A 14,282-nucleotide genomic window follows, 5' to 3' on the forward strand; every position below is an offset into this window, starting at 1 on the left:
TAATCTTATCAAATAAATTATCTGGAAACAATTCTTAGTAATTTATATTCAATCGCATTTTGCGATCTCAACCTTATCAGCTTATATGTTAAATCGAATTTCATTTCCTTTATTACTTAATGTGCAGTCGTTTGTGATGGATTGTTCCTTGCATGTATTGCAATGTTTTTAATAACATCATTACTACTCTTTATATGGTGTTAGTATTTAAAATTTCATGAATCACATTTCCTCAAAGCATTTGAGAATTAGTAATATTTATATTGATTCAGTTTGCATTTTCACAATGAAGCGAGCAGCATTCGAAGTTGCTCTGAGAAAAGATGTTTCACCAAATGAAGTTCGTGAATCATTATTGGATAATGGTGAATATGGAGTGATATCTATTTTTATTAAATGTTATGCAATTGTTTTATCAAAGTTTGTGAATTGGACGTCATTAGTTGACAATTATTTTAAAGTATCTTGAGTAGCGCAAGTCGATCGATTGATCGGTATGTGAACAAGTCAGGGTCAGATCAAACTAAGGCCGAATTGTAAAGACAAAAGTGTAGATCAGAACGGGAGAAAAATTCCCCGTTTATTCTTAAGCTATTACGTCTCGCATTTGTTTACAGTAGATGCAAAATCTTAATATTTATTTTAGTAATCCTCAAATTTATCATAACAATTCTTTTCTTTAGAATACATGAGCGACGTGACATTTGTTCTCGAAAATGGAAATGAATTATTCAAAGCACATCAAATGTTTTTAATGACTGCATCACCAATCATACAGAAATTATTAACTGAGAACAATAACAAACAGCTGAACATAAAAATCGATCAAATAACAAAATCAATTATGTTGGAAATTTGTCGTTATGCATATACTGATGATGTCAAGTTTACAGATGAGAATAAATTCGATATTTTATTTGCAGCGATGAAATTTGAGATGAAAAATTTAATTGAGAAAACAATTGATGCTATTTGTAAGCAGTTGAGTGACAAAACAGTTTTTAAGACACTTGAGTTGAACAAGAAATTTAATAACTTGAAAATTAACTTGAAAAGTTTTGAATATATTGAAAAAAATCATCAAACATGCTTTAAAAATTCTGAATTTTTGAAGATTTCTGAAGATTTGCTTAGAATTTTGATGGAAACTTGTAAAATTCCTGGAGAATCAGCAGCAAATTATGTTAAAATGTGGACAAAAGCAAATAATTCTGATGACCTAAACGAACTTTTGGCACTCATTAATTTAAAAGAACCTAGCGACAACGAGGGATCAGATGCAGAATCCGTTGCAAGCTCAAAAGTTAGTGAGTCTTCTAGAAATATTAGAGGAAGAAGACAACGTCGATATGGAAGAAATCCCAAAAAATCAAGACAAACTTCATCGTACACTGTTTCACATTTTCATGTTCCTGGAACTAACATGCAGCATTCAGGAATGAAGTGTTTCAAATTAATTGGAAACATAATGCGAAAAAATTATAAATATGCTAATTTAGACTTTTCTGCAAAAGTCAACAATGTCTTCCTGTATGCATTAGAATTTGTCTATGATTTGAGTACAACTGATAAAGAATTTGAAATTTCAGTTTATCAAGTTGAAAACAATCAACGTAAAAATTTGTATACAGAAAAGTTCACTATAAATACAGGTTCCACACTAGTTGGATATAAATTTGGAAGAGAAATTGAAATATTGGCTTTTCAAAAAATTTGGATAAAAATTGAATTTCCAAAACAAGAGTACAGATTGACATTTGATAAGTTTGGTGAATTACAGCAGCCATTAGGAAGTGACTTAATGTTGAGAAAAGATTCAGAGTGCAACTCCTACTCTCAAATTATTGCTGCTATTCATTATATTACTCGTTAGTCATTACTGTATACTTTTTCAATTTTTCAATAAATGAGAGTTTTGAATTTTATAAAATTGTAAAATTTTAATAAATTATAAAGCATTAACTTAAATAGACACAATGCAATAGAACATCGTACTAAATATTGCAGTTTATACTTTTGTGAACTCAAGTTGTGTCATTAAAATATTCAAATATTCTCAACTCAACATAGTGCGACAGAGCTTTTCTAATATTCATGGCATAAAAAAGTTTAAATTTCATAATTATAGCTTTTTGTACTCGACAACGTTCAATGATGATCAATATTGTGAAAAAGTTTTCGCCGCAAGTTTGTATATAACTGCATCCTGTTTCTTAAATGACTGTTAACGTTACAAATTTGTTCTTGAAAAACTTTGTCTTTTGTGACAATACAAAAGAGTATTTGTAACGAGCACAATTCTCATTGTCGTGACATTTTCATATTTCGGTCAAAAACTGATGATCAGCGATTCAACAGTTACTTCTATAATGCTATCTGTAAAATATACAAATCTTCCATTTTTCACTGGGTAAACTAAAATAAATCATACATCAAGTAAAGCTCTCAGTCATACATTTAAGATTATATTTACTTCTACTCATATACATTTATCATACTTCTATGTGCGTGTTATGCTGCAATAGATCTCATTGATTCTAAAAACGAGCATTAAATGCAATCTTTTTATCCCCAAGACATGAGAAAGAAGAATGATAAATATATTGTAGATTATTCCCACAAGCTTTCAGATTTCATGTACTACATATTTCTATATTTTTCGAATGTTCCTTAAAGCATATATCAGAAAATTTATCATTTATTATTTATGCAGCTTGAATGTTGAAATTATGAATTGAAAAGGGATTTTGAATTTTAGTTAGGAATGCATAAAATGGGAACATTTAGTAACATTTTATGTCGCAGCCTTATTTATGAGTTTTTAATACCTGAACCACACTAAATAAAACAGCTTAGTTATGAGTGTAGTGTTTTATGATGCATTTTTAGATTGATTCTGTATGCTGAGTGCAGTTTGGTTATTCACATTTCATAGAGCTTTACACATTTTTAAAAAATAAATCTTCTTTAGAAAAAAGCATTTCCATTTTTAAAATTTATCAAATTCACTCCAACAAAAAGCTTCCATCACATCATTCTAGTTGAGAAAGCACGAATCTAACTCATCAATTGAAGTTTAAGATGATTTAAATTTACATGTACACATATGCACAATAAAACCATTGTCGAGACACATTAATCCCTATTACACCCGAAAAATTACAATCAACAGCACACATTATTTGGATGTAAAATGTGTGTGCATGGAAGTAACAGAAAAAAGGTGGTAGACTGAAATAGATTCACACACAGATGTCTAGGAATTTTCCTCTCCTTTTTTTCCTCTGAAAACTCTTCAAATGGATTAATGTTGAGGTAGGTTGGAATTAACGCATTCGTTTTGTATGGTAGAAGAGAACTCGTATATGCGTGTTGATATATTTAATATTGTTATGTTCAACATTTTATATTTATATTAGCACAATACATGTCTATTATGTGCTTGGCGAGGGATGGGAAATTCAAGAGAAATAATAAAATATTTACAGCTGTAGAGATTGTGGAAAGTTGTGATTTGATGGTGTAGGACTAAAAGGAGTAGAGTAGCTAGTTGACATTTTTGATGATTTGGTTTCTAGAATAAAATACCCTCAAGGTGCCCCCAAGGAGTCCTATTTCATTTTATATCTCAGTATAGCTCACTAAAATCATTACAAACATTCAAAACTTTAACCCATCCTTGACCTCCAATCCCATCTACAAAATATAGCATTTATTTATGTTATTGCATGCCACACAAAATAAGATAATAGAAAGAAAAGGGTAAAAAGAATCATTTTTGTCCATGTAAAATGGTTATTATGGACGTCAACAAAGAATGCCTTCACATAATACATTCGTTTTTGTTGTCAGCTCATGAGAAGCATGAAAAGGGAAGAACTAGGATATAAAGAAGTGTCTTATATTGCGTTGTGTATCTTGCTAATAGTTTCATTCTTTTATGTGCTATATCTAAATAAAAATTTAGTTCCATCATGGTTTTATAACGATTTTCTTGTGTTGGCTTTAAGGATTAAGGTTCTTTGTATTTATAATACATAAGCCTGAAAACAAGAAGGTGTTACCAAGGATGTTAATCAAATAATCAAAATCTCAAAAGTCGATGGATTCACCATAGCATAAAGTCACATTAAAAATTGGATTCCTACATCAAATATTTTTAATCTCCACGTTCCAAATAATTTTTTTCGACAAGAAAATTATGACATCTTAAAAATAAAATGTGGAGGAATATAAAAAAGCGGAAAGAACTTTTTCTTCCATAAATTTTGATAAAAATCGCATATTTTTTTGGGGTCTTATTAAACTGATACGAAGGATCAAACACGGAAAAGAAAATAAAAAGAAGCAAGATGATCAATACGAAGAAATAATGGCAATGAAAAACTTTTTTCCTTCCCATCTCATTTTTTTCGACGTTCAGAATATTTTGATATACTAGATTCACTAGTGTCTATTGAGCTCCTCATGTGGGTCTTCAGATGACGCATTATTACGCGGAGCTCATCATGTAGCACAACCCTTTAACATGTCTTAATTGCTACCTAAACTCAATTTAGCATCAACTAAACCATCACATCTTCAGCATGCTACTTAAAAATCAATCAAATCACAAAATGCGCTCTATCCACATCCACCCATAAACAATATATACTCATCTTTTATTTGAATTCCAATCTTGAATGTTGAATGATTTATAGGCGGCGATGCAAATAGGCAAGATAACGAAAAGAGATAAAAATGGAATGTAATTCTTATATCTGTACTGGTTTTTATTGTTCAGAATAAAATCTTTTCCCATTCGGAAGAGACAAGTGCAAGAAGTTGAGCCTCTAGGACATCCTACACCTCTTAAATCTAAATGATTTTTTCCTCTTTTTTTCAAAAAGCTCATTCAGTATTATTTCAACCAAACATATATATACAGGCTAGTGAATGGGAAAATTGTCATTAAATTAAAGTCTTCTTGTTTTACAAGTGGTTGAATATTCACTCATGAAAGCATCCACTTAAATGCTCGGAAGTACTTATTTCTTCTATAGGAAAAAAAATCTCCTAAATCCCTTAAAAAAGTTTTACAAGCATTCTATGGAAAAATATTTCAGTCACAACTTAATTAAAGAGCTTTCCATTGTTGCTTTGTTGGCAAAAATTCTCTATCTTTTGTTCTTATGAAAGGCCATGAAGCATGTGCTGCTTATTATTCTCAGCAAAATACAGCATTAAAGTGAAAAATTTCTATCAATTATTTCCATCCATAATAGCCTAGACGAGAGGAAATGGATTGGGGTATATAAATAAATGTTAAGACTTGCTTTAAAAAAGCTTTAAAGCTCCTCTTTCGAATTGAACTAATGACTGAATAACTCAGTTTTAAACAGAATTTTCAATGCTTAACTTCAATGCTGAAATTCAGATATATGAGAATTTTAAGCCACTCTTCATATTTCTTACTAAAAACTGTTCCTGCTTCCCACATCCAACTTCACTTGCTTAAAGCCTCATAATTTTTCGAATTATCGTATCTATGATACAATGGGAAAAAATGAGAGAAAAAGTTTCAATAAATTGAGTTGAACAGCATCGCTCATATAAAAGTTTCCGCTGCTTCTCAGCTGGCTTCCGTTTTTTCTGTGGGAGAACAAAAAAAATATTTACTTAAAATATTTTATTTTATTATAGTCATAGCAGTCCATCGTCGTTTCTACAGTTTTATAACACTGGATCGTACTAACATTCAATGACAATAGGGGATAAAGAGAACAATTTTGTCTTAATTGTATCCCATTGTAAGTTCCTATATATCTGTTGACTATCGGAGAAATAAATTATTTTGAGAAGGAAAAATAATTTTTCATAATTCAATTTTTCATTTGGGCACGAGGAAATTTGTTTTTCCGTTTTGCGATGTGATTTTGTTTACTGCTCAGCAGCTTTAATACACTTAATAGGATTTTGCGGAAATTTATAAACTTGGAAGATTTTGCGTAATCATCAAAGACGCATCAGCAAACATGAGTCCACGCGACACATTCAGTCTGAATATATCGATTTTGATTGCCAAGACGTGCCTATAAAAAAGCTTCATAAAACTCCACTTCTTACAAGTACTAAAAAACTAATTTTCTCCATGAATCTTAAATGACTCACAATCTCATCAAATTCACCACATGCTGACGAATGGTGATAGCAATAATAGCAGTTCAATGAATAAATAGAACACCTGTATACACGTATAATTATTTTCAATATTTTATAACCTTGTGAACGTCCGATGTGAGATTGTTTGCGCTGTTTTTCTTTTTTCTCGCAAAATGATATGAAAAGCTTTCAGGGTTGGTCAAAGTTAAGCTTTGGAAATGGTGATGATGTTGTTCTCTGACAGATCAGTTGACATCCATGATCAACCATAGATGTCGCATGAAGATGGCTCTGTCTTTCACCAATTCGAAAAGCTATGTGGAAAACTATCTCTATCTCTATCTCTTCTTAGTTTTTAAGTTACCTATGTGCTCTCTTGGCATATTGTCCGAACTACCAACCATAACTCGGGCAAAGAATCAGTCAATTTTCACTCTCCACACCTTATCAGTAAGTCAAAACTAACAGAACAAATTCGAGTCTAACTCTGAAATCCACCAGCACTTGCTCACATGAGAATTTTCTTTCTACTTCCAATAAACGGGATGTTTATGCATTCTAACAATCAAACAAGTGTATGAATAATTTAACTTTCGGTCAGTGATTGATTTATTCATGAATCAGTCACGCAAAAATAGACAGCAAAATATGAAAAGAGCAAGATAAAAATCAAGATCTTTTCTCGAAGCTTATACGTGCTTTGGATTATTTTCTTCTCTTTTCCTAAATCCAATTGATTTAAATTTTGTTTGAGTTGTGTTAATGTTTGATGTCAGGATTTACTTAGCAGCTCTAACCATTAAATTTATGGTTGTTTGTGCAAATAGAAAAAGCGAAATATGATGTTTGACTTTTAATGGTAGAGATGGAGTCTGGGGATGAAGTATAATTTAGAAAATTAATTTTCATGTGAGATTATAAGGTGCTATAATCCTGAATTACTAGAAAATCAAATTTGTTGATCAACTGCTTAGCAGTTGTATGAATACTGGGAACAAGAAAGTCACAACAAAGTCAAAATACATTACAAAGTTCCCAAAACATCCCTGTGATAAGCAATATTCAGCATGATTATTAGAATCATTCATGATGATTGATTTGCTTGAAGTTTCGCATTGTATATTCACATTTAGCTATACGTACATTGAAAGCACATCAAAAAATAGCTAAAAGTACATGTGAGCGAATGTTGTGGCATGAATGATTTATAAAGAATATCGGATTTCATTCTATTACATGTAACGCACATACAGCCACAATACGAGCTCGATATCATCTAAAGAAGAAGTAGGAAATGAGAGAGAAACAAAAAATAAAGAGAATTAAGCGTCGCTGTATTATTGTTGAATACTTACTTTTTTGTTCAGTTGAAATTGTATTTTCGTCACTGTTGGACATTAATTAAGACTTTTTTTTGTTTTTACAAATTGTTTATCGTGTATCCCAATTTTTAATTAAAACTTGCTAATTGTAAGTAGAATATTGTAAATAAGATTCTTATGGACGGTATTAAGTCTAAAGAAATTTGTAAGAAAAAGTCGGAAATTTAATTATTTTTAGAAAAAAAAGTTGCTCATTTTGTAACATTTGCATTCTGTTGCATTTGAGTTAAAAATATTCATTTTGTCTGTCTCTACATGCATACAGATTGTATAGCTCTCATTAAAATTCTCAGAAGAGAATCAAGTCTTTATTAAAGTTTCATCATACTTGACCTAGAAGACTTGTATTGATTGAATTTCTTCTTTTATGAATTCTTAATTTTATTATCGATCGGTCGCTCTTAAAAATGCGCTCGAGTTACTTTTACATAATCTCTTGTTTATTTTCTCACTGGCTCTCTATATCAAATGCCGGCAAGTATTCTCTCGAAAGAGAATGAAAATATTTTTTTGACTGTAGTGATGTTTTGGGACGGTGAAAGCAAAACAAATTAAAAAGTATAGAGTGCTACACATAGGTGTGTTTATTCACCGTTAATGAGAAAAATTCTTTTACAGGCTTGTTTATTAAGTCTTGATTTTTTTTGTGAGAGATTAAGTTTTCTTATTGATGAACTTTTTGTGCACTTCAATCGACCTTTCGTCACATTGTCTTTCATCACATCGCAATTGAAGTGCAATATTTTAGATTAGTTCCCATCTGGCCTTTATGCTTGAATATTTTCTGCTTTTTATTGTACATGGAGGGTTAGCGGTCTACTGACTTTGACAAATTCTCGAGATCTAGACGGAATCGAGCTCCAGATCGTAACAAACTCAAGATATGCAAATTTGAATGTCCGTCTTGAGAGCCATTATATGTCATGGTATTGCTTTCTTACTTAATTCGATGGTCGTACAAATCAATTGTGATCCCTGACCTCTCATAGAATGCACCTGAAGCTGGTTCTTCGCTGGCTTCCACGTGCCAATTTCCTGTCATGGTATTAGGTTTACTTAAGTGCAAGGGACAAAAATTCAAAATTGTAAATATATCCTACACGTTTTTAAGGTAGAAATTTGTTTTGGGTACATAAATGTTTTGCAATTTGTTATTTGCGAATTTCTAAGTACAAAATTTCATTACATTAAATTTGGCTTCCGAGATACAAATTTTCTAAATTGCAGGTCAACAAATTTACATTATTATTATTCTATTCAAGCTATACTTTCATCAAAACACTTGCAATTACCATTACGGCTCTCAATAACAACGTACGAAAATTATTATGTTCAGTTCCAAAACAGGAAAATTCCAGCCGTTCATGAGAAAACAAAAATACGTAAAAATTTGCATAATATCCAGTCTAGCAGAAGGAAATCTCCTTTTATACACAAAGAATGCTTCAGGAAATGTTTTCCTGTTCTTATCGTCCATGAGTTTTCCTCATATTATGCTTTGTAGCCAAAAGTACAGCCATTAATAATTTTTAATTTGTGCTTTCTCATCTGAAGAAGCGATTATTTAAAGGCCAATTAACTTTTTTTTTCATTCTTCTTAATCTTGAACTTTAGCTTTCCTATTAGCATGCTAATCAAGATGAAAAATCTGAAAAATTATTCGAAACGAGAAATAAGAAAATATTTTTTTCGTTCACGTTCATCTTTTTTGTGAAGCAGAAGAAATGCTGATAATTAAAATAATCAAATTACCATCATAAAATGGGAAATAAGGAGGAGTTAATTTAAAGATTTTTTTGAGCATTTTAGGAGTTATTTAAGCGCATTTCTGTTTTTAATTGATTTGTAAGCAATTGTGTCACCGATTTTAGGATATCCTTATAGAAGAATCTTACAATAATTGATACTAGTGACGAATCTTCGCCAAGCAAGACGCCATGGGTCTCTAACCTAATCGTCTTATTCATATGTTTTCATAGCTACTCATAAGAAAGGTTTTCATTCAGACTTATGGTCCATGGCTTATTATCTGATGTTACATAACTTCATTAAATGCATTGTGCGACGATGTCAGAATTGATTATCAAAAACACACCACAGAAACCAAACAAATTCACATTAATTCAAACAAAATAAATCACAAATCAAGCCGGTCACAACTTCACAAGTTTACATTCCATTTCCCTAAATTAAGGACAGAAAAATGATTGAATAAAGAAAATTTGTTCACCCATTTTAATGATTTAAGCGTGAAATTCTTTTTATTCGGACTCAGAAGCGAAAAAAAGCCTTTTGGGAAATCTTAGTCCATGAACTTTTTACAAATTTTTCCTCTCATTGATTGCCGAGCGATAAATTTAATTTATGATAATTTTTTCTTCTTTTTTATTGTTCTCCCAATGCTTATCAGTTCTTGTTAGGGTTTCTGAAAAACCGCGTTTTTCCAAAACCGCGGTTTTGCGGTTTTTCAGAATTTCAAAAACCGCGGTTTTGCGGTTTTTTGCAGTTTTCAATTTTCATACAAATGTATGAAATTTTTTGAAAAAATTTAAATTTGGAGTTTTATGCATAAAAGTATTAAATCTTTCTATTTTCCTCGATTTTATTTAGATTCAGTTCCAAATTGGTTGATAAAATATTCAAAAAAATTATTTATTGTAAAAACTTTTAAAATTAAAGTTTTTCTTAAAATTTTGCAAGATTTTAGTCCTGTTTTCAAGTTAATAGAAAATTTCTATTAATTTTCGATTTTATCTTCAAAAAATTCACATTTTGTGGATTTAAATGAATTTTTTCCATACAAAATTCTAAAACTGCGGTCTTTTCATTCAAAACCGCGGTTTTTTAAAAACCGCATTTTAAGCTCAAAAAGTGCGGTTTTGCGGTTTTTGGAAAACCGCTTCCAGAAACCCTAGTTCTTGTTCATCCGTCTACTTCCAGTGAAATAACATGGCGCCACTGATCTTATATCATTTTCCACCATCCGCACCGTCACGTGTCGCATTGCTAGCTATTCGTAATCTCGACTTGGAAGTAGAGGTAAGTCAAGGTCAAAATAAATATTTATTATGACTTTATCTCTTATTTTATTTGAATAGATTAAGGAAGTGAATCTCTTCCAAAAAGAGCAGTTGTCGCCTGAGTTTTTAAGAATTAATCCACAACATTGCGTTCCAACCATTGATGACAACGGCTTTTATTTGTGGGAGTCAAGAGGTAATTTCTTGTGAATTGTTTAAGGTTTAATTCCAAAGAAGAAGGATATTTCGAGGACGTAAGGTTGATAGAGAAAACTCCAGAAGAATCTGAATACTAAAGTATCCAAATACCATTATATACACCTTTTCGTCCCTTGCATCCAAACCTCCACAAAAATACAAAACATTATATTCTCTAAACATTAAATTCTTCCTTTATATTTCTTTAATTCACAGCAATTGCACAGTACTTGGTTGAAACGAGAGCACCAAATAGTCCATTATATCCATCGGATCCAGCAGAACGTGCTCTTGTTAACCAACGTCTCTATTTTGATGCTGGCACTTTATATCCGAGAATTCGTGCTATTGCTGTAAGTACTCATTGTGCAGTATACTCTTTGACACAATAATTGTATGAAAATGTCAAATCGTGTCGGGGAGTAAGACAATCACATCATATAGTATTGCAACCGATTGTAGTTTCAATAATAGTATTTTTATATAGAAAAATGGAACTTTTAGTATCATAAACTTTATAAGTCGATGTTAAACTGCTAGTGATATGAAAACCTTGGAGATGCAACTGATTAAAAAGCTGCATATAATGTGACTTTTACACTCTATACTACCGAGGGAATTTCAATAGCAGTCATTGAAACTTAAACAGTCTCAATTATATGCTTTATTCACAATTAGAATCAAACTTGTTGCCAACAATTGACATAACTTTTGTGAGTATAAGTTATGGGATTAGTCATCTTCGAACTCAAATGATCATAAAATCATTATTGAATGTCGATTTCCTTTGCCAAATGCATTTTAAAAGAATGAATTCAATTTTTATACAAAAGAAAAAATCAATTGCATGACTAGATGGGAAATTGTAATATGTAAAGTTATTCTTCTCAGTATCAGAACATTAAGCTTTTATTATTTCTATGATTTCAGTGTTCACATCTAGTGCAAACTATAATAAAGCTGAAACTATTTTCCCTTCTTATATTTCTTTCACATTTATTTTTACTGAGCTTTAATTGCTTGAAATTTGAGACGAAAGAAAATAACAAACAGATATTCTAAGCACGTGGCTATGCAATCATTCTTTAGTTTGAAGAGTTTTAATTAGATTCTCTGCCAACTGTTGGCTTGTAGCGTAATAAGGAAATTCTGTATTGTACAAAAATGAAAGTCAGGCAGAAATTGAATTTGAGATGAAAGGAGATTGTGAACTTCTGAGGTGTATAGAGATTCTTACTTGTATTGAGAATCTAGGACACATTAAAGTTGTTCAATCCTCCGAATCTAGGAACAGACATTAAAGTGGCAATTTTTACGGCAACCACTTGAGTGCCATGAATAATTTGTGTAGTTCGGTTTGAATCACTTACTCGACCTTCATCTTCTATATACTCAACATCCACATAGATTAAAATCAAATCGCATGGAAGCTGTAAAGAGAACAAAAAAAGAAGTCCGTTAGGGAAATCATGAGTCAACTGAATGTTTACTGTAAATGTGAAACTAACAAACTCGCAAAAGTTTCTGCAACTCTTTTAATTTCATTTCATCTCTTATTCTTTTTTCCTCTCACTTTCCCCAAACCCGTTTTTATTTCTTTCTCACATCGAATTCAATTATGATCGAGACGAGAAAAGAAAATCGATAAAAAAGCTCTTTTTTACATTCACGATTTCAATTCACGAGCATCAATGTTGGTTGTGTTATTTTTAGGAACAGATCTGTTTGTGTAGGGGATAAAGACAGAAGAATGTCTGAGGGAACCTATCTTAGGGATTAAGTTATAATTCTTAACCATAATACATAGATTCTTCGTGTTTTACAAGCTATGCTGTATATTATGTTCAACGACACAGTAACTACTGCAGTTTAACAATTGTTGTCCTGTTGAGGAAGTCACTGTCATCCCCAATAACCCGAACCTTGAACTCTCTTCCTTCTTTCTTCTGTATTGAACATTTTCTCAGAATTTAAAAAAAAGCTCATGTAAAAGGATGTCAACACAGAATAAAATGACGTGTCAATTTCACATCATTGTTGAGTCATTTTAAGACTTTTATTGTTTCAACATGTGAGATGCGCTGTGATGGTATTTTTCCCATCACTTTAACTTGCTTTCATTTAAAATTGTTTCATGTTCAAAATGTTACACGCCATGAACTTTTGAGAGCAACGATATTGACTTATTTGTGGGAAGTATGGAAAAAGAGGGTAGAGGATGTGAAATATTTATAAATTGTCGTTATTTTTATAGCTTAGAAAGATTTTAAGTCTTTCTATTTTTATTGTTCGGTGAAACTTTAATGGCTTTCGTCATAAAAATCATGAAATGCTATTAAAATTTCTTACAACTTGATTTTATGTGTGATTGTAAGTGAAAGGGAAACCGGAAATGTTTATTCAAGGAAGTTCTTAGACTGAACTCTGATGGAAGTTTAGTAGAAAATACTATAGAATATGTTTAGAAATATGAATTGGGATGCTAATGCTAATCTATTTAAAACAGATTTTAGCACTTATGTACTACATACAAAGACTACCTTTAATCTACTTTCAGTATCCAGCTCTATACCTAGGCGAAAAGAACATTGCAGATGAGAAGCGTAATCATATTCACGACGCATTTATTTTGATGGAAAACTTCCTAGAAGGTCGCAAATGGTTTTGTGGAGACAACATGACAATTGCTGATCTTTCAATACTCGCATCTGTGTCATCAATCATTGTAATTTTTTTTTGTTGACGTTGAAATTTTTATTGACAAAAAGATTAATAATATTATCTCATGTCATTTTATTTACAGCACATTGGAGCTTCATTACATAACTATCGAAATCTGAAGAGATGGTATGAGCTATGCACGACGGATGTCAAAGCTTTTAAGGAGAATGATGAGGGAGCAAAATTATTTGGCGATAGAGTCAGAGCTTTGTTGGATGACAAATTTTAAAAAATTAAATTAAAAATGTGAACAGCGTGTCTGCATTGATGGATATCAGGGGTTCAAAAATTGAATTTAACTAGAATCAGAGACCAAAATTAAGAATTTATAGTCCAAAACAGTGACTAAGCCTTAATTTCAATTACTAACTTTTCATCCCCACCTAGCGTCACTCCTAATCAGGATAAACTTTTCGAATTATTATTCAAAAAAATTTACATCATGTCACCGGAAGCTACGCATTCAAAATTATTAACACGCTAAACACATAAACTTATTCATCCAGATACGCTTGATATAAAAAGCCGCTTTTGCTTTGTAATCACCATGAAAATCAATTTTGAATCTCAAAGGAGAATAAACATCACACAGTGAATGTGAAATATTCAACTCACAGAAAAAAATGAGAAAAAAATGTAAATTAATTTGAAACCACATAAAAATCCTTCATTCCTTTACAGGTTGTGGGGTGGATCACTAATGATGTATAATGGTGGGAATTATTTTTGCTTTGACTTCCAGGGACTAAGTTAGCTTTATGAGAAAGAGGTGAGCTTCTTTAGTCCACACAACATTGCTAATTGCTTCATAAGCAACACA

At 31.3% G+C, this 14,282-nt stretch overlaps 2 protein-coding genes across 6 annotated transcripts; both read left to right on the top strand.

Annotated features, from left to right (window-relative positions):
- The first annotated feature begins 210 nt into the window (after window positions 1-210).
- LOC139093186 (uncharacterized) lies at window positions 211-1,930 on the top strand. 3 transcript variants are annotated; one of them, XM_070643801.1, is made up of 2 exons: window positions 211-365; window positions 684-1,930. In XM_070643801.1, the coding sequence occupies exons 1-2, from the start codon at window positions 218-220 to the stop codon at window positions 1,871-1,873; spliced, it is 1,338 nt and encodes a 445-aa protein (XP_070499902.1). In that variant the 5' UTR covers window positions 211-217; the 3' UTR covers window positions 1,874-1,930. The 3 variants fall into 3 exon arrangements, with proteins under 3 accessions (XP_070499902.1, XP_070499903.1, XP_070499904.1); XM_070643802.1 differs by having other exon boundaries at window positions 244-344; XM_070643803.1 differs by lacking the exon at window positions 211-365 and adding an exon at window positions 373-622.
- A 5,577-nt stretch (window positions 1,931-7,507) lies between these two features.
- On the top strand, window positions 7,508-14,152 carry LOC139093190 (glutathione S-transferase 1-like). 3 transcript variants are annotated; one of them, XM_070643806.1, is made up of 6 exons: window positions 7,508-7,611; window positions 10,439-10,562; window positions 10,622-10,739; window positions 10,958-11,094; window positions 13,299-13,466; window positions 13,545-14,142. In XM_070643806.1, the coding sequence occupies exons 2-6, from the start codon at window positions 10,473-10,475 to the stop codon at window positions 13,689-13,691; spliced, it is 660 nt and encodes a 219-aa protein (XP_070499907.1). In that variant the 5' UTR covers window positions 7,508-7,611; window positions 10,439-10,472; the 3' UTR covers window positions 13,692-14,142. The 3 variants fall into 3 exon arrangements, with proteins under 3 accessions (XP_070499907.1, XP_070499908.1, XP_070499910.1); XM_070643807.1 differs by having other exon boundaries at window positions 10,464-10,562; XM_070643809.1 differs by lacking the exon at window positions 7,508-7,611 and having other exon boundaries at window positions 10,470-10,562; window positions 13,545-14,152.
- Window positions 14,153-14,282: the final 130 nt, after the last annotated feature.

This window comes from Chironomus tepperi, unplaced genomic scaffold (genome assembly GCF_022539635.2).
Source record: "Chironomus tepperi strain 1889 unplaced genomic scaffold, CSIRO-AGI_Ctep_v1 contig_335, whole genome shotgun sequence".
Classification (NCBI taxonomy): domain Eukaryota; kingdom Metazoa; phylum Arthropoda; class Insecta; order Diptera; family Chironomidae; genus Chironomus; species Chironomus tepperi.